Below are 27699 nucleotides of genomic sequence, written 5' to 3'. Positions count from 1 at the left end.
TAAGCAACACAAGTCAATCTTTATTGAAAACTGAAGTATTAATACATAACAATTCTTGTTACAATAAACGTGCTTTTAAGAATTTAAATCTGAGCTCATCTACTCATTGAATTGCATAAAAAATAAAAAAGTATGAATTTTCACAATTGAACTGGCTCAGAATGGAATCTCCACTCTTGGTGTTGATGCGATAGTTCAATGCGGGAGTGAGTGATGCCTTTAAAACTTATTCTGGAAGACAACATTGACCTAAACTTAAAAAAAAAGTACCAATACAACTGCTCGTAAGACAGTTTTAAAAAAAGTCATAAAAAGGAAACCTGTGTCTATTTCATAACAAACATGGAGAACTATTACTGGGGCCTCTTGTACTTCCATCGCATGCACTCACTTTTTCAAATCTTAGACATGAGGGCAGCCAATAATAGCATTACAATAAAAAAAAACCCACTAACAAATCCATTCTACTTAAAACAAGTCTGTACAGCAGCCAGCTAAAAAAAGCTTTCCCAGTTTGCCTGCTAAGTGCCCAAAAGTCACAACAGTTTAGAAAAGTCATGTTCGCTTTCTTGATGTTGAAACTTCAGAGCCCATAAGTTGTTTAGATTATTTTTTGTTGAATCACAAATGGACCCTTACTACCCGTGGAATTCAGACGTTTCAGTGTTATGTTCAACCCACACAAGAAAAGGTTTCCTTGTCCCCAGATAAGCACTGTTCCTTTTCCCCCTCTTCTGGCTACGAAACACCCCTGATTTTCTCTCAACGCCCCCCCAAGGAGAGGGGCGCACAGCCTGCTGAAGAAGTCCTCGCTGCTTCAGAGGAGATCTCAGAATGAACTTCATTCTTGGCGAGGCCTGATGCACAGAACTATCCTAACTTTGCTGCAGTTGTTCTGTTAACTGGCATTCTACCTCCTCAAATCTGAGGGTCACTGCAGGAAGCTTAGAGTTGGCAAAATACGGGATTAGAAAGCTGACACTGATATTAATGAGCACGATTTGAATGAGCTTAAATCTTTATGTCTTCGGAACAGGCGTTCACAAACACTTGGACATGAGGATGAACGGGACCCTCTGCACATGTGAAGGTCAGCCAGTGACACCTGCTGGAGAAGGCTGGACATGGACCGTGCCTACTTCCTACCAACTACTGCACAAACCACAGCCCGGGCAACTGCGAATTACCATTCAACCACCACAGCATCCTACCCTCTTCCCCCAAGTGCCAGCTGAAGCATCACCATTGCTCACGTCCCTACGACGGGAGGTTTCACACACATGGTATTTATTACTCTCTGGCAGGAGTTTAAGCCCAGAGTTAAGTGGTAGTATGGGATCGCTGTGCTTACCTATTCAAGCAAAAATATGTCCTAAACCCAAACAAATGGTGTATAATACTGGGGAGTGATTCCAAGTCAATTCTGACCATCTCTTGCTCAGACACCTTAAGTGGCCTCACTACCCAAGTGGCAGCAAAGCCACGACGCTCCATCAAGAGTAGTCAATGCTGAGTACCCTGGTATACAGCTCTGTACCATGAACTATGCTCAGACAACACTAAGACACGGTGGTACTTACGGGTGGTGGTGGTGCTTTTTTTTGTTTGTTTGTTTTGTTGGTTTTTTTTCCAGTGGATGAAGCGATACAAGGAAGGACTTCAACTAAAATAAAGGATTTTTTCATCTACCACTGCATCTAAGCATTTAACTTGCATAGTACACTCAAAAAGAAGCTTTCTTGAATGGCATTCCTGCACATCTCCTAGAAACGTCAAACAGGAGATGGTTACAACAAGCAAAAGCAAGATCTAGTAGTAGGTTCTCCATTTTCCTTCCTAGTGTTCCGTTAATAACCACCACGCCACTGACTAGGGCTACACGTTTTTCGTGCCAATTATTAGCCATTTTTCTTTTGCTGCTGCTACATTTAAAAGACATTTTGATCAGTTGTTACTGACATAGGGAATACCTCAGTTTTTAAAAAATACTTTATCTAAACTCAACACCTGAAATTTGAATTTAAAAAAAAAATATCTTTCTTGGACTTCTCTTTGTTATTGCTGCAACAGTTATTTTCAGTTCCAGGTTTAAAGTAGTACTTTTTTTTTTTTAATCATATAAAGCTGCCATAAAAGGGTTTTTTTGTTTGCTTTTTTTTGTTTGGTTTTTTTTTTTTTAAAGAGAAGCTTGATCTGAAATGTCTCTACTGCACTAGCTCTTTTCATTTGCTGAGGAGCTCTAGTGCAAACACACACTGCGTATTTATTTATAAAGGAATTCTAAATAGGGAATGTTATATAAAAAGCAGGAGAGAATGTTTCATAAGACCCTCACTGTGTAAACGCCTTTTTAACGATGTACAGTTTCCCCCGCCGCAGTTTTATATCCATGCTTTCTACTATTTGCAACAAAATACCATTAAGATAGTTATATATACACATATTCCCCCCGTCCCCCTGCACTGTGCTTTTGGTTACTTTCCGTATCGACTACTGGAGACGCGCTCCACCCTTCCAGTAGGTTATAATCACTCGAACCTGGAAGGTGTAAGTACCTTTTAAAAAAGGTACAGTTTCCCCCTCGTGGATGAATCCCATAACGCAACTTAGAATAAAAAGTGCTCAAGTAAGTGAGACCGCCTAAATGTTATGGAATATTATACAGAGACCAATTCCAAGATGACATTTAGGAATCTGAAGTTAGAGCAAATATATAGGAAGTTCTATTCATTCCTCAACTATTTACCTATTGCAGCATTCATGAAAGTTCTCTCCTATGATTTTCAAAGCTTTAGTTTGTTGGGTGATGAGACAGGAGACAGCAAAGCTTTGAGCTTGTTCTTCACAGCTTCTCCCCAAAATAGCACTGTTTCATTCCTCAGCTCTGTTAAAATCATGCTAAGACAACAAAATATCACTCTCTACTAGCTAAAACAGACAAATGGCCTGTAGTAATGTTCACTGTACTCTCTGGCACACCTGACTAATCAAAGCTGCAAATCTACTACACAAATGGAATTGTTAAACAGACTTGAACAAAGCAGTACAGATTCAAAGAAGTTTTTGTGGGGTAATTTTCTGCTCCATATAAAAACATATGGAAATCCCTAAGCTGCAGTAAGTGCTCATGAGTAAGGTTTAAAGTACTTATTCCAACATAGTTATGTTCAAGGCATTAGAAATAAGGGGGCCGTCTGCTGACAACGATTCATGCAAAATAAACCTAAAGTTTATTAAACCAAAATAAAAATAAAAGGAAGTACAAAATATGTAGAGTGCTTACTGTAAAAAAACAAAGTTACTGAAGGCTCTAACCACCAAGGGGTTATGAAGGTACATAAGCCTCCCAGCAGGGCAGAGTACTGGAACGGCAGCATTAAATCAGCACTGATGCTACCCTGAAGTAGCTGCCAAATCTGTATAGGAGCAGAACACCCCAAAACAAAGCGTAACTAGATACACAACTTAAAAAAATTTACTTCTGAATGGAAATAAACCTACAAGAACAATACAGCCTGATATACCTCTGTGTAAACGCTTAAAAGGGAACAACATTTTATAACCATTTACTGCATAATTTATTGCAGGCAGAATGTATCCAAAAAAAAGAAAGTTGCATCTTTCTGGAATCGTTAAGTCAAGCAGGTTTAAGAAAAACCTTGATTTTATGTGCAATATTCAAATTTAAAAATTTAAAATCTCTCCTGTAACAATTTTGGTATACAAATGGGTTCTAAGGCTAGCCCTTTATCCCTACAGCATTTGCTTTGAGGTACTTCTTAAAAATTGAAGTTGCAAGAAAGAATATCAGAAGTGACTCATTGCAATGAAATGCTAATCTGCAGTCAGTCCTATTTTATGTGCTTCCAAGTGCAATTCAGGAAGTAAAAGAAGAAAATACTAAGAAAACACATCAAAATGCTGTAACCAACAAATGGCTCCTACTTCAATTACAAATATTTTCAGGAAAAAAAAAAAGAGAACAGCTATTTGAAACCTTTATATTCTGGCAGCCCTACTACAGCATACCCATAGTCCATACTGCAAGTAGCTAATAATAAGGAAATTGTGTTAAAATGATTTGTTCCCCTTTAACATACTCATCAGGCACACAAGCTTTCCTCAGAATAACATGCAGCTGAACTCCTCCTGTTTGTTGTAGAAAGCCCTGGCGTTTCTTAAGTTTCAGGAAAGCAAGCTGGATCAACTGCACATACGTTTTCAACTGACTACAACATTCCTTAGGAAAAACAGCACGGATTTCCTGAACTGAGAACTAAAAGAAAGTGTTTTTCTATCGGTCTGTGTGGCAGTCTCACTTTGACACATCTTGCATCATATGAAAGATAGCACTGGATATACGTCTCCCCAGGACATGCAATTCATTACGCAGGTGATGTCACCTCCTACTATTCCTAACAGCCAGTTATGCCTCAAGGAAGTTTGCTTTAGTTACTGGCACACACAGCGTTACCTTTGTCATTTCATTCTGATCCTTAAGAACATCTGTATAACACTGAATCCATATAGTGAAAATGAAAAGGTATGAAGTAAACTAATAGTGTGCGGGATTTCTACAGCTTGTCTGACTCGTTTTCCAGTCACTCCAATTGAGTAGTTGAATTTGAAAAGAATACATCACTTAAATAAAAATATGCCCCTTTTAAACTGGCAACTCCATCAACCTGAAAAAGGCTGAAGCACTTATCTAATGTATATTATGGTATTCTATAAAGAAACTCACTTTCATGATTCTACCTTTTAAGACCCTGCATACATTACAACAGTGCATTAGTGATACAAGTTGTAAAATACTTTTCGGTTCCTTTGGATTTGCATATGATGGTTTTTGCATCAGTCACTGCAGGTAGATTGAGCAAGCTTTGTTTTTGTGTTTTAACATGCATTCAACTAGATATGGATCAGAATAAATTTATACTCCCTTTTTATCATTATAATTAGCTAAAAAATTGCAAGACAGTCCACAAAACAGGATTTGCTTTAAGACTAACTGCTGGAGTTCCAAGATGTAAGATATGCAGCACTGGAAAATCTTCAGTGATCAGGAATTAGTAGTGTTTAGCCAAGTGTTGAAAGCATTCAGAAGAAAAGTCCTGGTTGGAGGCATGAGGGCTTCAGCACCAACTTTTAAACCTCAATTTCTTGATTGCATATCTCCCATCTTCAAACCTACATTAAGACGGGGGGGGGGGGGGGGGGGGGGGGGAAGTAGGAAATAGTCTTAATTATGTGAAATACTATTTGAGCGTGGCAGAACATTTTAACACTGCATGCAGCACACTGATACGTACACACAATGGATGTTGAGTAGTATATAATGCCACCCTCCCACTTATCCAGTCAACTGAAACCTATGGGCTTCTAGGCTAAGAATTCACTACAGCGATTTTCTCCTCTCACGTCCATTCCAGCTGTCCATCATCACTAGGAGATTTGTCTTAAGTAGAAGGTGCAATATTAAAAAGGTATTTTATGCTAAACTTAATTACCAGCAGTCATGAGTTTAGTCACAGCAAAACTCTCACTTTTTATGCTCATGTAATGCAACATTCTTGGCTGTAATATTATATGTGAAACATTTCATATCTGCAGACTGATACGGAGCATCAGAGCAAAATGAGAAACAGCTGTTGCATTACTAACTCAGAGGGAATACAGTCACCTGTAATCACAGAGCTCTCCTAACTGCTGAAACAGAAATCCAAAGAAATTTAAAACAAAGTTAACTTCATCATAAACTAATGGATTGGAAGTGAAAATTTCTAGTTCAGTTGGACTGACCAGTCCTTATTTCAAATTAAGCTGTTCTCAATTTATGCAGAAGTGAGGCTCCCAAAAACATTAGGCTTTGCGTCAGTTTGACACACATTATGCCCTCAAAACCCATCCCACCTTATAGCAGATTTCAAAATTAAAACTCCTTTACTTGAAACCCATGATCTAAATTTTGGTCCACACTAGAAATGATCTTTCCATGCTGACTGCAAGAAATATGAACTGAGACTTACCCGAAACAGAGCAAATATATGAAATTAACTCAAGGTTGTGTATTTGTTTCAGCAGCTTGTGAGAAGGATTCACCCTCAGTGCAAGGCAAAACACACACCTTGCCTACATACTCAGCCAATCAAAAGTAAAACTACAAAGTTACACACATTGCTTCATTCACGAATCACAGTACTGATGAATTCAACAATTACCAATGAATCCAAAATACTGAATACATTTAGTCACAGATGTATTTTAATAAGGCTCATTCTTTCATATTCAACAATCATGAACCATGAAAACGTTTCATAATTTCTGGAGATACAGACCACTGAAGAAGTCTGATTAGGCTTCTCTCCCTGCAGGGAACAGCGACTACATAAGCAATAATTTTTGTGTATTCTTACTCAATTAGAATAATATAGAAATACTCCAGACTGCTTACCTTCTGAAAAATCTCCCAAAACCAACCTGCAATGCTGTCATTTATAAGAAAGATTAGTTGCTTTCAATCTAAACGGGTAACTTACACTGACTGCCAGGATGATCACCACTGTGGGGGCACATAACTATAGGTTGGTGTTCCTGGAGCCCGATATGTGGGCATAGTAACTGGATGAGGGGCTACTGGAGTTGGGGAATGAGTTGTCAACAAAGTACCTAGGATGAAGAGAACATTTTTTTCAGTAAGCACAAACTGTAGTACAGAAAAAGAAAAGGACAAAAAAGTTAATTTAAAAAAAAAAAAGCACTATTACAGCTTGCTTATCTTCCGATTTAAAATTACTAGCATCGTTTTGCTCTCCAGCCCCAATCTTCCTTCAAACATTTACGCAAGAGGATCATTTTGATGTTTAGTACAATGCACACAAAGATACTCCTTACTCAAAAATAGCTCTAGCAGAAACCCTGCAACATAAGCATTATTCACTGCAAAACTTTTTCCCACAGCAGGCGTTACAGGCCATAAGAATATCAGATGGTAGAGATAACTTGACTGATAAATCAGAATAAATTAGTTCTTGTTTGCACTATTCCAGATAGGTTTTTACAGACTTCAGAAACAAACAGGCCGAGACAGCAAGGTCTACAGTGCTTTGTAAGAACAGTAACAAACACTGGGATAACTCGCCCACATACGAAACTCCACTGTTAGCTCAGTTTGTGATACCAAGTTCTCTAGTTTTGAGATTCCTCAGATTAAATTATAAATCTGACAAGATAAAAACCAGAATCTGAAAACAAGCTCATGGCTCTTGTTTTTTAGATTACTGAATTGAGCATCCTTTGAGTGAACGTGAACATTTCTTCTACGCCCACTGAGTAACAAAGAATGACATGCCTTTAGTAAACCAAACACTCACAGATGAGTTTAGATAATGGTTACACAACATTTTCTCCAAAATACTACCACTTAAAGAGTGTGGCATTAGGAAGCAGACATCCCTAACCATTGTCTAATGCACAGACGACCTGCAGGCAGTGCAAACACATAAAATGTTGTATCTCGACATACAGAGAAGGTCAGCGATATGAGGGTGGGTTGAGAACACCGCATTTTCCTCAGCCTGAAGAGGCTGCTGTTTTCAGCTAGGCATAGAGAAATGTATGAGAAGCCAGACTCTTGACACTGATAAGCAAAGGATGCAAGAGTAAGTGGAATTCCATACGGATATACAGAAGAACTATTCTACCATAACACTAATATCTGAAAAGAGGATTTGATATCTCCATCCTTAGAGATGATCAAAATATCACTGAACAAGTATGAAACCTGATCCCGCTGGACCCAAGGCACAGCTCTGGCACCACATTTTTGTAATTCAGCTGTGTTCTGTCTCGACCTGAAAGGAAAACTTCATCAAGAAAACACAAGGGTTCCGAGCTCATATACCTGCTGACATTGCCATAGTAGTCCCAGCCACCATCCCCATAGTCACACCGTTTCCTCTTGGTGGCGGAATCGGAGCAGGATACATCGTTGCTGGCATGCCGTTAGGCTGCACAACTGTGGTGTGGTGAATTACGTGGGGTGGTGCTGCATATAAAGGCTGTGTGTAATAAGTGCCTTGCTGTTAGAGAGAAAAAGGAAATTAAATAATTATAGTTTATCTGGTGGGGAAGATAAATGATGTCTTCTTTCACAAATGTATCATAAAAAAGTATTATCCTAAAGATGCAATGTATTTACAGAGCAGAAGCCAAAACATTAATTTCAACTATTCCAATTGCATTTCACTGGCAAACTTTTTAACATTTGGCCTCTTTTTAAGGCATTCTGGATAACATTCAAAAGCAGGGACCTTTGCAGAACTCCAATGCTGACTGCATCTCCAGCAATATGGGCTCATTTGTCATTCCTTCCCTTCATTTCAGATCGTTTTATATATTAATCCATGACAAAACTTCTCTCATTCTTTCACAGCTTTTTATTCAGCTGCTTTTAGTTAAGGAACCAAAGGTTTTTAACACATCTAAATACACTAAGCAGACTGGATAATCCTTGTTACGTACTTATTCTCTTCAACTACTGCATACGCACCAGCCGAGTTTCCTCTATGCAAAAAGAGGGACAACTTTTCCCCAAAATATCATGTTTACTAAAGTGGCTTAATTCTATGCTTTCTAGTAGTTTTCAACAATTTGCCTGCTCTGAGACTTGACAACTCCGTGAATCAGAACAGAGGCCTCCTAAAAAAAAAAATTAATGCAACTTTATGATAATTTTTGAGAAAATGATATCAGGATGCAGTAGCTATAGCATCCAGCACACACTTTTAAAACTACTGAATCTAGTGTCTCTTCAAAGACTGAACACACTCAGGAAGTGCAGAGTAACTGTCATGAGAGAGAGAATGTAAAAGTGCACTCTGTAAATCACTGTAGTAAGTATTCTCTGGAGGCAGATAGAAATTCTCTCCATCCACAAAGAAACAGATGTGATGTAAAGTTAAGAGTTTGAGCGGATATTACAAGATGAACAAAATGCAATCCAAACACAGTTTTTTTGGGTTTGTTCATTTACCTGTGCATATGGGTTCTGCTGTGGGTAGGCACTTCGAACTGGGTACACAGCAGTCTGATAGGGATTCGGCGATGAGGAATAGGGTGGCACTGCACCACTAGTGGGTGAACAAGATACTTTATATGGGGTGCCTGGCGTATAACCTGAAACAAAGGTAAATCTGCATTAAAAACATGAAAAACAAGTGTCAGTACACTGCTTTCTAGAGTCAGAGGTAATAGTTTTCTTTATTTCCAAATTCTCTAATCTTCATGTGAGTACTTAGTAGGCTAGTCACAATATCCAAGCATAAGTTCTACCATTTACTTAATACTGATAACAGTCTGAAAAGAATACTTGACCGTGTCAACTAAGCATGAAAAGTTAGCTGCGTTTTTGCACAATTTGCTTTTCAAATCTATGGCTACCAGGGGAAAAAAAAAAGTTGAATTGTATTTTTGTAGTAATATTATTAAATACTTGGATTTGGCATGTTAGTCAGCATTTCTACATAGGAGGATTTGGCACATGTTAGTATCAGCCCGGTTCTCAACACAGCCCAAATTGTACTAGCAAAACATAGTAATGGTTAACAAACCTGACGTTACCTTGTGTAGAAGATGATACAACACAAGAATAAGAAATTCAAAAGTTAGAATCACGTAAAGAGCTCGAGATGGCTTTTCAGAGAACTGAGAGACACAATCTGCAACCTCTACTTCAACTTAGATTTATTCATATTTGTTTTCTGGCATTTTCTGAACTGGCTAAAATAAACACGAAAGGCCATATCTTAAAAACACACAAGCACTGTAGAATTCATCGCAAGTGCAAATTAGATTTCAAAGGCACTTTAGTATCTTTAAATCTCTTTTTTGTGTATTACATACATAGACATACCCTTAATCATCACTTAAGAATTATTTTTATATATTACAATAAGACTTCAGATGCCATCAGAAAGAATTTTGCATTCCTATTAGAAAGCCCCCAAAATCAGTCTGCCTTGTAAATGGTGGGAACTGTTCAATTTTTACAGAGATAAGTAGCAACTGCTGATTCAGACCCTGCCTAAAGACAGTTCTTCCATAATTTCTCCAACCCTCATCAGCCAAGGCCTCAGGATAACAGAACAAGGGCTTGATGAGGCATGGAAGAGATCTATGAAAGGCACCATTGCTGCTGCACGCTATACTTCCATGATTATACTATGGCTTAATGGCCGAAGTGGGAACAGAAATACCTTAGCAGCAGCATCCCCCAGCAATAACATTTAGGGTAGTAAACAACAGGCGTGAGCTATTCTGGAGAAAGTATCAAGGCCCTAGCCTGTGCTATGCTGAAAAGGTCTTGGGTCTTATGTAGGTCCACCACACTAGGAGATACAACATCCACAGATACGATTTCTATTTAGTTGGGATTGTACACACTGGTGCTAGGGCAACACAAGGAAGAAAAAACACTTGGCAATTATAGAAAAAAAATGAGACTATCAGAATAGAGATGAGGTTTACTTTAAAAACTGTCTAGAATGTGCTGACTTCAGTACAGAGATCTGAAGCCATAAAGCAGAGAGAACACTGGTATTTGTGTTGTGACAAATCAGCCTATGCAGACAGCATGATGACAGATGACCTTCATTCTTTTTGCAGAAGTCTGAGTTCCTTTCCAATTTAATGCCACCCTTCAAACTGAAAATTGTTACGTTAACAAAGAAATAGGTTTACTTTGTGTGGTTTTTTTTTTTTAAATAGAATTTATCACCTTTAGAGACACTAAAGAAAGCTAGCGCAGCACTTATTCTGAACTTTTGTTTTTAGAGATCCTAATGAATAGAGCATGCTGAGGAAGTAACTACTATGGAGAGATATTTGTGTTGAAAAACTCTGCTACAAACGCCGATCATGAAGCACCACTACTGAACGACCACTATGTCCTCAGTCAAGCCCACTCTCATTCTAAAATCCCACTAATACAGCTGTACAGGCAATTTAACTTTCATTCTTGCAAAGCGGTACATCTGTACAAGAAGTACTCTGCCTTCCCACTTAATTTTTTTCTCCCTTACAGGGAGCAAAGACCTTAAAAGTAAACCACATGGCTATTCAAAACCACAGAAATTTAAGAAAGATACCTGTAAAAAGGTACCCTTTTTCAATAGCAGTGCCATGGCATGTTCAAATACTGCTGCGTGATATGAATTTACAAAAGCTTTGATTCTAAAAACAAACAGTTACATCAGAAAAGTTAAAAAAAAAATCGCAGCTGTTAGGACAAAGTACTTCAAATTGTTATCTGCCCAAATTAGAAAATATGGACATTTTGAACTTTAGTTCATAGCTTAAAGAGTAGCTAAAAATTAAAGCTATTCTTAGTTCTGAAATAAAAGCTTATTTCCTATTCAACAGCAATGAAGACTCTAATAGTTCTAGCTTTAAAAAAAAATAAGGACATTCAAAGATGGTATACAACTTCTATACCTCTTTACTCCTTTTTCACACAAAAGTGAAAAATTTCTTACATCAGTCTTGTGATTTGGTAAATTGATCACATGCAGCTTATCTTCACCTTCCTGCAGTAGGATCTGCAAACTGCAACCAGTAGTAAAACTGGAACTACCTTTCAGTTATTTGATCCTAGAATCAAAAACTACAGCTACTCCTCAGCACAGCAGCAGGAACCCTCGTGATACGTACAACAAACTACAGAAGGCAGAGACAAATCACTAAGGCAATCTCAACCGTGGAACTGGACAGCCTATCAGTAAGCAATACAAGCCGATAATAAAAGCCCACACATGATTTTGATTCCCATGCTGAGAGCTACACCCGGACGGGAACTGCTCTCAAAGAAGTTCTTAAGCAATCCAGTGCAAATGCAAGCTGGTACCCCTAGACATGACACCTGCACGGAGGCAATACCCTATCCAAAGGATAGATTTTTTTTTTTTAAATTACTGTAACTTGTAATATCCATCCCTTTCCATGACTTAAATTCAAGACTGAAGACATGCCAAAATCAGTTCTGCACTTGCTATGCCTCTAAGCAGCAAACTGCACAGAGTCACAGGTTGCACCAACTAGAATACTTCACAGTTCCAGGGACAGCTACACAGCTACACATTTTAACAGGTTCCGCAGGCAAACATTTTAGATGACTTTCTCTTGCCTCGGTTATTGCTGCCACACCCTTTGAAGAGTCTCCTGGTAGTTAACGAAATGCCATGCGTTACAAACTTCAGCACTGAAATTCAATACTGCAAGCAGGTTGCCACACCATCAGCTTCCTAATTTCAAGCAGCATCCTTTCCTCACCCTGAAAGTTACACAAGGGCACTCAGGGACAAAGTTGGTTATGTGCCACATGTATCCCTGAAAAACTGGCGTAATACCAGCAAGTTAAAGAGCTCCTGAAGATGGCCCAAGTCTACATTAACAAAGCAATGTAAGGAATTCCTTGGCGTGCAAAATAACCACAGGGAGAATACTGTTCTATCAGATGTATGTTCCTGGTTTAAGTGGAAATTAAATGAGACCAGTTTCTGTTTTGTTTCAAGCATTAGCACATCAAAACCATCTTCTATTAGTGAAAGCAGAACTACATGAAAAGAACTTAGGCAAGTGATTTGGTTTCTGTTGTGTCTGGTTTTCCATCTCATTTTCCTAGGCTCACCACGTTCCCCTTCTCTTAAATGACAAGCATTCAAGTGCAGTTACCTAAATCCTCTCCCAGTATCCACTGTGGACAAAACAGTTTTACCCAGCATTTCCAGACAATTAGTTCGTGCAAGATAATTTTAAGGGCTGAAAGGCGGCAGCAAGCTGAACTCAGAAAGATACGATTTAAGAAAAGGATGAAAAAAAAAGAATTTTGAAGACAACAGAAGAAAAAACAGGAATCTGGAAACAACCAGTAGGCTGCAAAGCAAGGAGAATCATGAAGGAAGCAGCGAAGGGAAATGCAATGCAATCCTCAAACACCAGCCTGAAATATAGAAACAACAGCTAAAAACTCATCTTCTACCTTCTGTGAAGGTGAAAGCAGTATGACTTAAGACAAGATTATACTCAATTTATCAGATGATTCCTTATGAGTCATATTCAAAGTAATGTAAAACTTATCCCACAGTATAAGTGTTATTGTAAGCCCCTACAAGCTCTTCCTCATTCTTGGTTCTAACAGCTTCCAAACTTCAGTTACTGCTTTGATATACCTATTACACATACCTGTTTGGAAGGTAGGATTTGCTCCAGGATACATATTAGGGGAATAGGCAGGAGCAGCCGCTGCATAGCCCATTGGGAAGCCAGCTAAAAGAAAGAACATGTCAAAGTTATTTTCTAGACTGACTGCTCAGTCTAACCAGACTTCACTCTCAAAGGTTCTCGCTGTATATCTTTTAATTGAGATAAGCTGAAAGATAGCCTTCAATCACACCTCCTCAACTAAAACACCAGGCTCCTCTTCTCCCAAGCCACCCGAAGCTGAACGCTAGATGAAGGGAACAGCTAAGGAGTCACAAGTGCCATTCTCCCTTACATCCCTGCTTCAGTAGATCTCGAAGTTGGCCAAGTAACTCTTCAGTCGGTTGGACAGCAAAGTCTTATGCAACTATCCAACCCTCCTCCCCCTGCCTCAAGTTAAGACCCGATGTATGTAAAATATTTATCTGAAGAAAAGAGACTTTTTCACAGAAATTAATCCCTAGATCCCCAGAATTCAGAGTGACTCTGACACTCCAGATCAGAGATATCCCAAGTAGAGAGTACAAAGCAGCCTTAGGTAGTCCAAAAATGCTTGTTGCATTTGATACAGACTTGTTATTACACTCAGGTATCAAAGAAGCTCACCAGTTTCAGGCACGTACTATGACAGTCAACAGTAACAAGTGATTCACTGAGGTATCAGCAAAACCACAGGTAAAAGAATTCCATACCAGAATACGAGAACCACTATGGCTGAACTAACATCGCACTATACTGTCCTCCAACATAAGGCGAAAAACAGCATTAGAAAAAGCTACAGTTACTTGAAAGATCGAAAGTTTATTTAGATTGTAATAAGTGAAATTTCTGAATTAATTATAGCTTTTAATCTTTCCAGGAACTTATTTACATTATTTCAAAGTGTACAACTGAGTAACGTCTGTATTTACAGAGTTCCTACCATATTTTGTTATCAACATATAAAGATTTCAACTGCTCCAGATAAAAGGCAGTTACTATTTGCATATTCACTATCAGCCCTAAAGCTGCTAGTTTTAAACTGCTATTCAAATTTGAAAAAGTTTCTGTTTTGCTATAAATCCCAGAGTCCTTAGCAATTACACCTGATAAAAAAGAATTCCTTAGCTCAGGACTATATATGCTAACCTCGTTTTGTAAAGCACTCTGTAAAGATATCAGGTGACAGACACTTGGCACTACTATTAGGTGGTCAGCATGGATAATACTAAGAAAAGCATTAGGCTTAAAAATCAAAGGTAAAAATAACTTATCCAATTCATAACAACTTTTCAGAGTGTAAATAGCTCTTAAGTTTTCAAATTCACAAGCTGCTAGTGAAAAGCTTTAGTAGAGCTTTACACCTTACTCAAACCAACTACACATCTGCAACATTATTTCTGTTGTGTACATTTTCAGTCCTCTCTTCTTTCTTCCCAGGTTTAGCTCCACAGTAGAGGACTCCGGGCTGCTCAAGAAACAAGCTCTTTGTTTAAAAATGTAACTACAACAAGCAGCAGTTAACTTCTACACAGAACTCTCATCCATGGGAGAACATTCGAATATTGGTTGCTTGCTACTTTAAACCCATCCAAACCCTCAAATAGATGTAGTATAATATAAACAGCTATTAAATATGCAACAGCTTTAGAAACACAGTGCCTTTAAATAACACGTTCCACCTAGCGATAGATTCATTACTTTCTATTACCATGCAACCCAGTTAATTCAATGATTCTGAATTGAGAATCTCTTGCTTTTAAATTAGGAGAGGCAAAGAAGGGAGATTTAGTCATGCAACAGTTTGGGGCTTTTTTTAAATAAAATCCTAAAATGCAAGACTGCTTTTCATTTTAGAGAACATGTTTTGCATTTATCCCACAACCTTTAAGCCTGAACCAGGCAGCTCAGCAAACTATCTGTAAGAGTGCAACACAAGATCTCATTGATTAAATTGAATTTTGGGGTCACAGTTGCATAAACCGACTGACTGCTGTAAGGAAGAATTTTGAGTGACCACTTTGTGGCATGACACTTCTGTAACAATTCTACTTCAATTACATATATTTTAGTTATATTAATTTACAATGAAGTGAAGACTGGCAAATACACAGCACTTACGTAATTCAAAATGTAGTCTAATATGTTTAACAGTAGAATAAAAGATTAGAAGTTGCAATGTTGTTTAAACTGCTATTTATGAATCTACAAAACATATCTTCCTAATTAATTAAGGTACCACTTAGGTCAGTGTAAACAAGAACTTCAGTGCAATGTTTAAATGGTTGTAAGTACAAATGAAACCCTGGTGAATATAAATCTGTGTTTAGAAAATGAACAGAGGTATAAATATAAAGTTATATTTAAATAATTCCTAACCATCTTTATCTAAAGCAAAAGAAAGCCTTGGAAAAGTAATCTATTACAAATGTAGCAATAATTGTAACTGATACTAATTAGTAAACCACTGCTGCTTGCCTTATTATAAAATTGCTGTCATCCATACAACTAAGACAGTTACAGACAATAAAACCATCCCGCGGGACTTATGGTTACACAGCATCAGCTTTACAATTTATTACTGCACCATTTCAGTCACTCAATAGACTTAAAAACATTGCAACATATTTTTGTTTTCCCCTTACAAATACTGTGGAAATCAAGAAAGGTACACTAGTTTGAGGAAAAAAATAAAAGTAGCTGAAAAGCAAAAATAAAAGTTAAAAGGTTTTTGAGACAATCAAGTCAACAGTGAAGAAAATTCATTTATGCAGCAGTATTTAGAAGAAGGAACAGAGAAGAGTGGAACAGGAAAAGAGGAACTCCAGTACACTACCTAAGCTGAAAAACAAATTTAAAAATGGTAAATACCCGTAGAAAAATATAGTACAGCTACAAAGAATGTAAACAGTAATGGCACAGAATGATTTCTAGTTCCCAACACAAACACCAACTAAATCATAAAATAGCCTCCCCGTAAAAGCTACAAAAGTTTAATTGGCTACAATACATAACATCTGAGCTGAAAGACCCTCCAGCCTCTCCCAGGATAGAATAATTCCCTTACCCTGCAGATAGCAGAAAAAAAAGACTGCATCAAGACATACATGAAGTGTGTCTCAGAAGCACACAGCCCTTCTCTTTGGCTTTCCCGGAAAGTTCTGTCCAAATCTTATCATTTCCTTATCATTGGGTCATTCTGAACTATGGGAAGATCAGAAATCAAGCCTGCTCACACACACATTAGGAGATGAGGGGGAAAAAAACCCTGGTGAGAAAACTGAAGTCAAATGAGAAGCAGAGGAAGCAAGAAATATATATAATTTCTGTTTTAAAAACATTTTTGGCCATGTTCTTGGTCCCATGTTTCATGCTATGCTTCAGGCAGTCATAAAACAGACAGCATGAACAAGAATTAGAAGATAGAAAGGTTAACAGCACCAGCCAACTAGAAGCAGAAACAGACTGACTCCTCTTCTTGCAGGGCGTAATTATTAGAGCTCCTAGAATAAGCTGCTTCGGAAGAGATACTGAAGTTAGAAATATAATAGAACAACTAACATGACTCTTGAAATGTCACTTTTTGAATTTAAGAAAACCTCACAAAAATACCAAAACAGATTACCATACATGAAACCATTGGTAAGTGAGTATTTCTTCTTGATTACAGAGACCGGTGTAACAAAAATGCATTAAAAAAAAAGAAAGATGTTACTTACCTGGATAACCAATTCCTTTGGCATTTGCATAGGGAACCCCAGAAGATCCAGGGCTATACACAGGATTCATGGTTTCAGTAACTGAATCAGGGGAAGAAAAGAAAAAAAAAAAAAGAAAAAAGTATTTACTCAAGTATAGGGAAAGCTTGGAATCTCATCAGCTAAAATGGAACTGGAAACCAGGGAAAGCCTATCAGAAGGAAAAGTAACAGAAGAAAAAGCAGCAATTCCACTATTCATCAACATTAAAACTGTAGCTACGAGCAAGGGAGAGTCACTGCAGAAGTTTTAAAGCATCACAACCCTCAGTCGGCTACAGAATGTGTCCGGAATGAAACATTCCCTGTTGCAAAGCCTGCCTTCAAAATAGTTCCATCCCTGAGAGCTCCCCCATGGCATGGAAATCCATAACCCACTGCAGGAGTTCACGTGCGTTGGACTTCTCCCCCCATGTCACCTATCAATCACTTACCCATCTACCATATACCAATCTTGATTTCTTCCCATTTCTTTCTTGAAGCATCTAGCCAAGGGATGCAAATACATACTGCCTATTACTACTGGCATTTCCAGAGCGGGATTCCAGTCCTTTACCAGCACTAAATTCATCCACCATCAATAGCCCAAGTATTACAGAAGTAAGTGGCAAAAGACTATCTGTATTAGACAGGTAGCTCTCATTTATTTATTTGTTTACTTGCTGCTAAGTTCTTCAGAGCCTATGAGAAGCTAACAGTTGTGTCTGGTCATTTCTGAATTATGTACTCACACACCAAAAAGGCACCTAAGCTAGCACCACTGGCAGGAATAAAACCAAATCCCCAGTTTTACATAGGATCTTGTACGTAAACACCAAGGAAAATAAAATGGCATTGAAGATGCTTCTTAAATTTTCCTAGTATGTCTATATACCAGAAATATAAGTCACTGCAGCACAGCTCACAAGCAAACCTACCACATACCTCTTGTAAGAGTACTGTTCACAACTTATCTTATATTTTAGAAAAAAAATCCCCATATTTTAACCACAATATCATCAATCATCTGATTTTCTGCATATTTACAGATTTACCACTTCTTTTCCTACAAATAATCTCTGACACCAAGACAGGATAGCACACTATGAAACCAGACTTTCTTATTAACTCATAGTATCTGATACTTGAGTCACTTCCTCTTCTACGTCTTGAGATGCTGTCTTACTTAAATGAACAGTATGTTAAGCAGTTTAACACAATTTAACAGAATTTTGTAAATAAAGTCTATGAAGCAAGAAAGAGCGATGATTGCACATGAACTACTTTACTTACAGAATAGGTTATGGCAGGAATCAGAGCTAAGTTTGTCAGTATAGCTGCACTGATAAACCAACGTTAAGTGACTGTATAAAGTGTAAGTAGTTTGCTTTTTAAAGTAACACTAAAACCAGCTCTGCGCCAAGAGTTTTAGCAACTCGTAGTACACAACAGAAGTAAAAGAAACACAAAATTAGGAAATCAGAAAGCAAATGCTGTCAGAAAGTCTATCATCAGGTTCGTAAAACACTCAAACTTGATGTAAGACAGTTACAAGATTCATCAGTTTCTTGGACTTTCTCTCACACACACTTAGCAATAATATAAACTTAAATAGCATGATTTTTTCCAGCTTCATACTTGATTACATATCAAGACAACGGAATCCATTAGGAATGAGTCAAAAAAAGAACCAACCTGCCATTTACATTGCTTAGTATGAAGAGAGTTCCCCAGAACAGCATGTTTTAATCACCTGACCAAAATCAAAAAAGCAGTTTGACACAAATCTCTTTGGAAATGTTCTGCAGCAAATCAGCTGTCTTCAAGTATAGAGCATTACGTTCCACTGAAGCCCCATGGAGTTTTACTAGCATTAACTCTGCTGTGCCACAACGAAGAGGCGTATTTTGCTGGACTAATACTTTATTGTAGCTAGACAGTTACTTTTCCCCCCATACTTTCTTCTGTGTATCCTCTTTTCCAAATAATGACTCTCATTTTTGAAAACTTTCAGTCTGTTCCCTTACTATCTCCCTGCATTTCCTTCTCTGCTCCTCTTTCAATGTTAATTTTGTCACATTTTGTCTCTAAATTTACAAACACCCATAAGAGGTTCAAGCTTCACCTCAGTCTCAGCATTTCTGAGTTGCGAGGTAAAAGTCTTTACGGAGGTGGCCATACCCTTCCGCTCAAATACAAACAAATATCTCCCACACCCCCATATTCCTACAAGTATGTTGCTCCTCCTTGCAGTCTCTACAGCAACTAGGAGGAAAGAAGACCCTGTAACCCATTCTGAATGGCAACGAGAAGAGGCCTAGAAAACCAGCAGGAGCATTCTGTGAATATTTGGGTAAAATACAATAAAAAACCCCACCAGTTTTTAGACATATTAGTAGTCAATGACTGCAGAAGAACACAGTGACACACATTCTGGGGTGATGACTTAGAAGCCATACAAAGCTGAAAAGGTACAGAAAATGAATAGAAAAGGTCAGACAACTCACCAGACAATCTCAAAGGAAGCGCAGATTAAGAGAAAGGAATTCCACTTAAGCAAGGGGGAAAAAAACCATGGCACTGGGAGCCTACGAGCTGCCTCGTACTGGAAACAATGTCAACTTCCACTTCAAATGCATCCATACTTCAAAATTTGTGCATGTACACACAAACACACACTAATTCAACTTTGGCTAAACAGGTACGTACTCTCACCACTTCTGCTTTCACCACTGAAATACAAGTACAGATACACCAGCTTATACAAAAGCTGCTTACGGTTTTTCTAACGCAGACAAAACTTCAGATGACTTCTAATTAAAAATAATTATTTTCAGGCCTTCTCTGAAGGACCCAACATGTGTAAGTATAATTATACAGTATTACCCAGTGGTTGCAATCATCCCGCTCTTACCGTAATTTTACTTGGAAGGGCATCTGTTGTATTGAAATATGGAACCTTGCAGTCCACTTCCCTGTAATGCTCAAAGTCCACATCAAATGCCAGGGAAGCAAGTATAAAGTGAACCCAAAGAATCGTGGCTTTCAACCTTTTTGTTGGCATCCCCTCCAAAGCATTCTCATGTTAATGTATATGCAAATAAGTGTCTACTGTGCATCATCTGTATATAAATTGCAGAGAGTCAACTGTATATAAATTACAGCCAACTAATTCTTTCAGCTGAAATGAAGGTAATCATACTTATTAAAGATGCTGCAATTAAAGACTATGCAAGCATGCTTGGGAAGCGTGAATGCTTCACTTTCCGTTCTTGCCGAAGCCAAACAATCAAACTCAGTTTTGATCAAGCCTGTTAAATCTCATCTTGGGACAGATACCAGGATAATCACCCTTCTCTTAAACCCATGTTTCAGGAAGCTGAGCACAAAGGCCAACTGCTGCTAATACTGAAGCTCTACCACTCCGAATTAGATACACTTTTGCACATAGCTTTTCCTGCTACACTCAGAATGAGCACGTTTCTAGGAAATTCTGCTTTTAAAAATCATTTTACAGAGATACATGCAAAAAACCACAGATCAATGCAAATACCGTAAACCAAACTGCACATTCCTTTGTAACAGATATATTACCATAATATATTTTCAGAGTTGTGCAGAAACACTATCAGAACAGTATCTACTGAGTGCCACTTTGTGCTCTTTTTATGACAACTCTATCACAAGAATTGGGGAAGAATCTCTCTTAAATAAGTACCTTGTCTAAAGCATACTGTTGTGGTCCACTAACGTTTTCATTCTTGGAACTTAAGCAGATTCACTTTAAGTCATTACAGTATTTAACATATATCTATCCATCCTGGAATGTTTTTAAAATGCTGTACAAATGACCCAGTTTCCACTTATATACTTCAGCAATGTTAATTATCATCTTAGTAGTGTTCTACATTTTACCCATTGGATTTCCAGTCAAAGCTTAACAGAAGTAAAATGCAATTTCTTAAAGTCTGGTAGTTTGTAACGTAAAAAGAGTCCCTTCCACTGCTAAGTTACAAACAAAATAGTTCAGGACACTCCTGCTCTTCAAATAACTGACAAGGATTAAAGTCTCAGTTGCATTATGTTCTGTTAAAACTTTAGCCACCAAAACAGGCCCTTTGATGAAAATCCTAGGCCAAGTAACAGGCTCTTTTGTCACAATTAGTTTAAAATAGGAGGGCTCATATCAGCAGGCATTCAAGACTTCATAAAGTCTAAAACAACACTTCCCACGCTGCATTGGTATTTGCAGGTAGTGTGTGCTTCATTTCTTCCATTCACCCAAGACCTCAGGAAAGGTCACTGAATTTTACCAGGAAGCATTACCCCTGTTCAAAAGAGGGGCTGGGTTTCTGGGAGTCCATGACTGAAGCCAGCTGGAATCAACGCTTACACAGAACTGCCACGCTTCTGGCAATCAACCCCACTCCCTGCGCTGGGACAGCACTGGCACTCTAACCCCTCGGTAAGTTACAACACCTAAGTTAGATGGCAGAATTCAGGGGTTTGCTGGAGTTTCTTGGGCAGGGGGTTCCTGTTTTCTTCCTACCAGCTTGAGAGAGCTGACACCCATCACCAAAATGGCTAAGACAACACCAGTTCCAATGCAAGGAAGGGAGGAGGACTGGATAGTGGCAGTACAGACTGAGGCTGCAGAACCACAGCCTGGAAAAGGACAGTTAACAACTTGGCCCAAAGTTCTTGCATAAGGCAAAATACAAGGATGGAAACACCATTCACATGCAAGTCTTCCTCCCCTGCTCGATGTTCTTGTCATAAAATAGAAAGAATGAGACACCTGCAATCACCATTCTATGTTTTGCGTGCACACAATTATTTCTGTAAGACTACAAAGGAATAGAGTCGTTTAGACTTTTTAATCCTTTCTAATGAATACAGTTCTCATCTGTAAGCCTATTCTACTAGTAGTTTGTTGTTATATTGGGGTTTTTTTGTTGAATAACAGATTTTAACTATACATACATTAACACCCATACTACTTGTATGACAGAGAATCTGGTTATATATTCAAGACTTAGAGTTAGTTCTATATGTCATTCACAAAAATAAAACTTATATCAAAAATGTCATACTAAGATCCTGCTCGTGAACTAACTTCATTTGTTCATTAGTGGCATTGTTCTATTCTTCAAAAAAAACCCAGAACATTATCAAAACCTTTTTTCTTCAAAAACCGCACTACCTATGGCTAGATTAAGCAAATAGCCCAGCGTTTCTTGAAGCCTACAATTTCTGTTGTTGCCACTGCACAAGAGGATAAAAATTGTCAGCTCAAATCCTTGCATCTTCTGCATAATTTTGAGATCGTGCATATTCTCATTTCAAAAAAGTGGAGTAGTGCCGCAAAATCATCTGTTCCTCATGGTATGAGTCTTGGAAGCCTACCTATTGCCCAATTTAGGAGAAGTTAATCAACGATGAAAACAGGGGGGAAAAAAAATCAAATTGGAAGAATAAAACTACGTGAAGGAATCTTATTCACAACTTTTTGGTTAAAACCTGAAGCTCTACTTCTTGGTAGATTTCTATCCTACAAAGCATTTTTTCAATTAATTAATTCTCAGTTTACTCCATGTTCATTTCTGAAATAAGATGAAACTGTCACAAGTTCCAAATTGAGATAGAATCTCCAAAAGCCTCTTAATTCCTCCTACTTTTTAACCTGAAAGTTAAAGCATGTAATTACTACCACAAAAAGTACAGGTTGGGAAGCATGCGTTGTACAAGCATGGAAGTTTTATGACACTAACAATTATACATCTTACAGTAAAATCACATTAGAGCAGACAGAAAGTCTAGTCAAATTAGGTAACATGTACTCTACTACTGAACATTGAAGAACACATTAAATCCAGCTCTTCTCATGCTGAGAGCTGTATACCACCCCTTACTTAAAACTTAACTTCTTACGTTTCTCAGAGCACAGATTTCATCATTTGGCCAGTGTTTACAGTTTGGTTCCAAAAGTTCTAGAAGAGCCCTGGAAGCGCAGTTTGCACCAGGCCTTTTTTGGTTTTGCCTCACAACTCTTCCTAGAAGCTACAGACAACTACAACGTTGTTCCTTCCTCCAGCTCACAGATACACAGGTAATAGGGCAGATACAACGTGCAAACCACGCACAGCCTTTCACACGCAGCTGAAGCTTACTGGCACTGTTTATTTGCAAATCCAGCCGACTGAGCCCCTCGTGACACTACACCGAATTTTTATGAAGTTACCAACGGCACAATCTTCAGCAACAAACCAATATTCAAGACGCCCCATGCATTCAAAACCAACCGACTGCGCAGAGGTAACCTGAGTTGCCGGCAGCGCCGGAAAGCAGAAGGGGATGAGTCCCGGGGCGGCCGCAGGCCCTGCCCACCCCGGTGCCTCGGGGCGGCCGGTGACCGGCTCCCTGCTCCGCGGGCCCACCACCTCCCGCCGTGCCAAGGCCGCTGCAAACACCTGTTACCGAGAGCCCTCCCGGCCCCCGAGCGCCGCTGAAGGTTACTGGCGGCCCCGCCTGGCGGAGAGCGGTGCGCAGCTGCCCGCCGGCCGGCAGCGCTCTCCCCGGCATCGCCCGCTGCGCTGCCCGCGCCGCCGCTGGGACCCGCCCCCCGCCCCTGCGCCGGGATCCGGGCCCACCCCGCCGCCGGAGAACGGGTCGCCGGGACAGCTCCGGGTGAGCCGCCAAGCGGCACGGCCCGCCCGGGAGGCCGGCGGCGCAGGCCGCGCCGGAGGCGCCGGGCCCGGGCTCCCTTGCATAACGGGCCCGGCCCGGCGCGGCGGGGAGAGGGGGGGGAAGGAGCAGCTCCGGAAGCCGGCGCCACCCGCGGTCGCGGCGGGCCTGGGCGCCTCACACTCACCGGGCTGCGGCGCTTCGTGGTGGCGGCCCGACCGTCGCTGGCTGTCTCGCTGCCCGGGTGCGTGCGCCCGTCGGTACGCGGGTGCGGGGGGAGGCGGCGGCGGGGCGGAGCGGCGGGCGGGGCCAGGCGGCGCTGTCTGCGCGGGGCGGGGGGGGCAGTGGCCGCCGGGCGACTCCGACTCCTCCGCGCCCGGCCGCACCGAACAACTGCGCACCGACCCAGCGCCCTACGTCACTTCCGCGGGGGAGGGGGCGCGCGCACCTAGGCGAGAGGGCGGAAGCCGCCGTCACGTGGGCGGAAGCGCCCGCGGGCCGCCCCCCCGCCGCCGCCATTACCGGGTGGCGGTGCCTGGGGCGTACCGGCGCCCGGCCGCGGGGCCGGGGCTGAGCAGCGGCGGGGCGGGCTGTGGCGGGCCGGTTGGCAGCAGGGTGCAGGGCTGAGCCCCGACGGGAGACGGGTGGGCGGCGGCAGGGAAAAATTGGAGATCAGTCTGAGGTGAAACCCGTGAGGAAAAGGAGAGCTGGACTGTACAGCACCGCTCAGCGAGGCGCCTGGGCGGTACTTCTGTCAGTGCAGTAACTCCTCGTGGAAATTTTAACTTTTTCGGTAGTTTTTGTTTGCTCAGAGCAGACAAAACCATGAAACTTTTCTAGAAATCAGCACTGTACTGAGCTCGGTACAAAGCTGAAAGAGCTGAGCGAGGCGGGCTTCAACAGATGTTAGGATTTTAGGTCAGGGAGCTTTCTGACTGCCACTCCGTCCTGCCACTGACGGGTAGAAGACACCCTTACCATGCTTGGACCTAACCAGGCCTGCCAAGGTCACCATTTTGTCCTCAGACAAAACACTTGGACTTCTCGCCTAGAATTAAGCTTTTCATAAAGCACTGTGCATCTGCTGAGGATGGGACAAAATAGCAACGTATGGTAGATGGAATTTGGCCCAGAGACTGTGGGCATTATTGAACACGCAGCAAAAGAGACCAAAGTGAGAGCTGTGCAGAATTCATATCCTTCACAAAATGACACGGAAAGCTGCGTGTGCTTGTCCTAAGCCGAGAGAGCACTGGGCACTGCTCAGCAGCTGTTAAGGGAGCGTAACTCTGAGCACGTGGAGGCAGCCTGAGCAGAGGGCATCTGTCGGGAAGGGTCTACAAACGGTGCCATTCGGTCAGAGGTGTTCCTGACAGGCACCGTGATGAATACTACCAAAGAGGGGGCGGCCAGCATGACTGCAATTCCAGTGTTCATTGATCCTAGGTTGCACACGAGTGCACAGGCCAGCGTGCTGCTGGAGAGTGGTAACTGGCGTCAACACCAAACAAACTGCAACAGGTCAGAGGCAAATGGCCAAGCGTCGGCCTGTCTCTGGTGACAATTGGTGATGGGGCACTGCAGGGGTGTTCTGAGCAGCAGCCCTGCTGCTGTAACAAACTGCGCGGCTGGACAGACAAATGTTACAGATAAACCAACAAGTCCTTAAATCCCAAAGGGATGACAACAAAAGATACCACATCAGCTTTTTGTTAAAGGTTTCCAATACAACAGGTTGAGCTCTGGCGCACACAGCCTGTGCAAACGGGCCTGGCATTCATAGGCTTGCCTGACGTTACAGGGTGCCTCAGAAACCTGCTGAATTGGGTGACTAGGTTCACTAAAATTTCCCTTGCGTAGGGATATGCAACATGATTAACACCCCTTTCTGTTATCCCACTGTGCATTACTATTAAAAACCATAGGGGTATTACTGTTTGTGCTAGATAGCATTCTGCAAACTATGCCTAAATTGTAAGCTTAAACTTGTCTCATGGGGTAATACCATACACCGTGGTGGAAAACATTCCAGCCAAAACAAAAATCTGATACCAAAGAGATGGCAAAGCAACAATCTTACACACTGGCAGCATATACATAAGCCAATCACTGTCTGGTTTGTGCAATTATTAGTCTCATATATTAACTACGTATTGATTGTATGGTGCGCAACCCTCGTCAACCAGTAAAACACAAACATATAAATGTGGTTGGAAAAAAATTACGAAAAGAAGGAAATTATTTTTAAACACTAATAAAACTGAAGACCTGATATTTCTCTTGTACAGTGTCATTGCTTCAGTAGTAAAATGTAGAAGTGATAATGTTCTCTGCAGCACAACTGCAAATTGATTCACAGCTTGCTGACATTTATGACAGGTGGGACAGCTTGCTCTTTTCTAATTATCCTCAGATGTCTCCCTCTTACTGTAATATGCTTTCCAGAAAAGTGAACTGACATTCATCAATCATGCTGGTCAGTTGCAGAGCAATACTACAATAAACGGAGAGTTGGTGCATTGACTCTAGCTACCTTACAAAAAGAATGCTACCGTTAACATCTGGAGAGGAATGAGTACAATGGTGACTCATAAATACTGTCTCCAGCATTACAGTGCAATACTTTTCATAAAATCACAGAATCACAGAATGGTTCGGGTTGAAAGGGACCTTAAAGATCATCTCGTTCCAAGCCCCCTGCCCTGGGCAGGGACACCTCCCACCAGACCAGGCTGCTCAAAGCCCCATCCAACCTGGCCTTGAACATCTCCAGGGACGGGGCAGACACAACCTCCCTGGGTAACCTGTTCCAGTGTCTCACCACCCTCACAGGAAAGAATTTTTTCCTAATATTTAACCTAAATCTCCCCTCTTTCAGTTTAAAACCATTACCCCTTGTCCTATCACTACACTCCCTGATAAAGAGTCCCTCCCCATCCTTCCTGTAGGCCCCCTTTAGGTACCAGAAGGCTGCTATAAGGTTTCCCTGGAGCCTTCTCTTCTCCAGGCTGAACAACCCCAACTCTCTCAGCCTGTCCTCATAGCAGCGGTGCTCCAGCCCTTTGATCATCTTCATGGCCCTGTGCTGGACTCTTTCCAACAGGTCCATGTCCTTCTTGTGTTGAGGACTCCAGAGCTGGACGCAGTACTCCAGGTGGGATCTCACCAGAGAGGAGTAGAGGGGTAGAATCACCTCCCTCACCCTGTTGGCCATGCTGCTTTTGATGCAGCCCAGGATGCGGTTGGCCTTCTGGGCTGCAAGCGCACATTGCCAGCTCATGTTCAGCTTCTTGTCCACCAGCACCCCCAATCCTTCTCCTCAGGGGAGTGTTTCCTCTGTGTGTGGTTTGTTTGGGTAAGAGGAGAGACACCTATCTGGGGGATGAGAGGTCATAACTGCTGTAACCACACTAATGATACAAAAAAATTGCTTGAGAAGATGTAGTCTTGGACACTTCAATATATCTGTTGGAGGGGACTCAATTTTTAGTAATGAGGAAGAGACAATAACGGCACTACAGGGAAAGATACCATCTACTGTGAGCTGGTACTTGCGCCAAAACGAATTCTTCTGTTTGTGGAATATTCCATAATATTGGAAACAGCCAACACCCCACCCCCCGCTATTCTGCACTGCTGAGAATCTCCTCTGCTATCAGCTGTCTCATCTGGAATTGCTTCAACTGTTCTGGAAATCTGTGCGTCCGCGATACCTACAGACTTGCCCTGAAGAGAGACGACTTGGACAGCCACCACCCAGTGGCAATTAGAAGCTATTGCAATAGCGTGACATTTTCACCTGGGTAACTCTTTTCCAGTTTTGTAAATAAACGGATAGGCCTTTACTGTCATCTTATTACTTTGTTTTGTGGTTTTGAACTGTGTTGTCTGTGTATTTTAAACCCATAATACACGTTCTAAAGGAAGCAAAACTTACTGGCATGCAAGTAAGAGCATGCAATGGAGATGTGTGGAGGGTGATGTTAATTCAGGATATATTTTAATAGCTTGTCTATATTGTTTAGCAGTCTCAAGTGAGCCTG

The 27699-nt window shown here is 40.8% G+C and overlaps 1 protein-coding gene across 1 annotated transcript; it reads right to left on the bottom strand.

Annotated features, from left to right (window-relative positions):
- FAM168B (family with sequence similarity 168 member B) lies at window positions 1-23999 on the bottom strand. The gene is made up of 7 exons (XM_054206850.1): window positions 23844-23999; window positions 16956-17036; window positions 13240-13323; window positions 9035-9177; window positions 7904-8081; window positions 6540-6669; window positions 1-5190 (listed from the first exon to the last, which is right to left on the bottom strand). Exons 2-6 carry the CDS (start codon window positions 17023-17025, stop codon window positions 6557-6559), a joined length of 588 nt encoding a protein of 195 aa, XP_054062825.1. The 5' UTR covers window positions 17026-17036; window positions 23844-23999; the 3' UTR covers window positions 1-5190; window positions 6540-6556.
- Between the last annotated feature and the right edge of the window lie 3700 nt (window positions 24000-27699).

Source organism: Rissa tridactyla, chromosome 6 (genome assembly GCF_028500815.1).
Source record: "Rissa tridactyla isolate bRisTri1 chromosome 6, bRisTri1.patW.cur.20221130, whole genome shotgun sequence".
NCBI lineage: Eukaryota > Metazoa > Chordata > Aves > Charadriiformes > Laridae > Rissa > Rissa tridactyla.
This window is presented reverse-complemented; position numbering and strand designations above follow the sequence as displayed.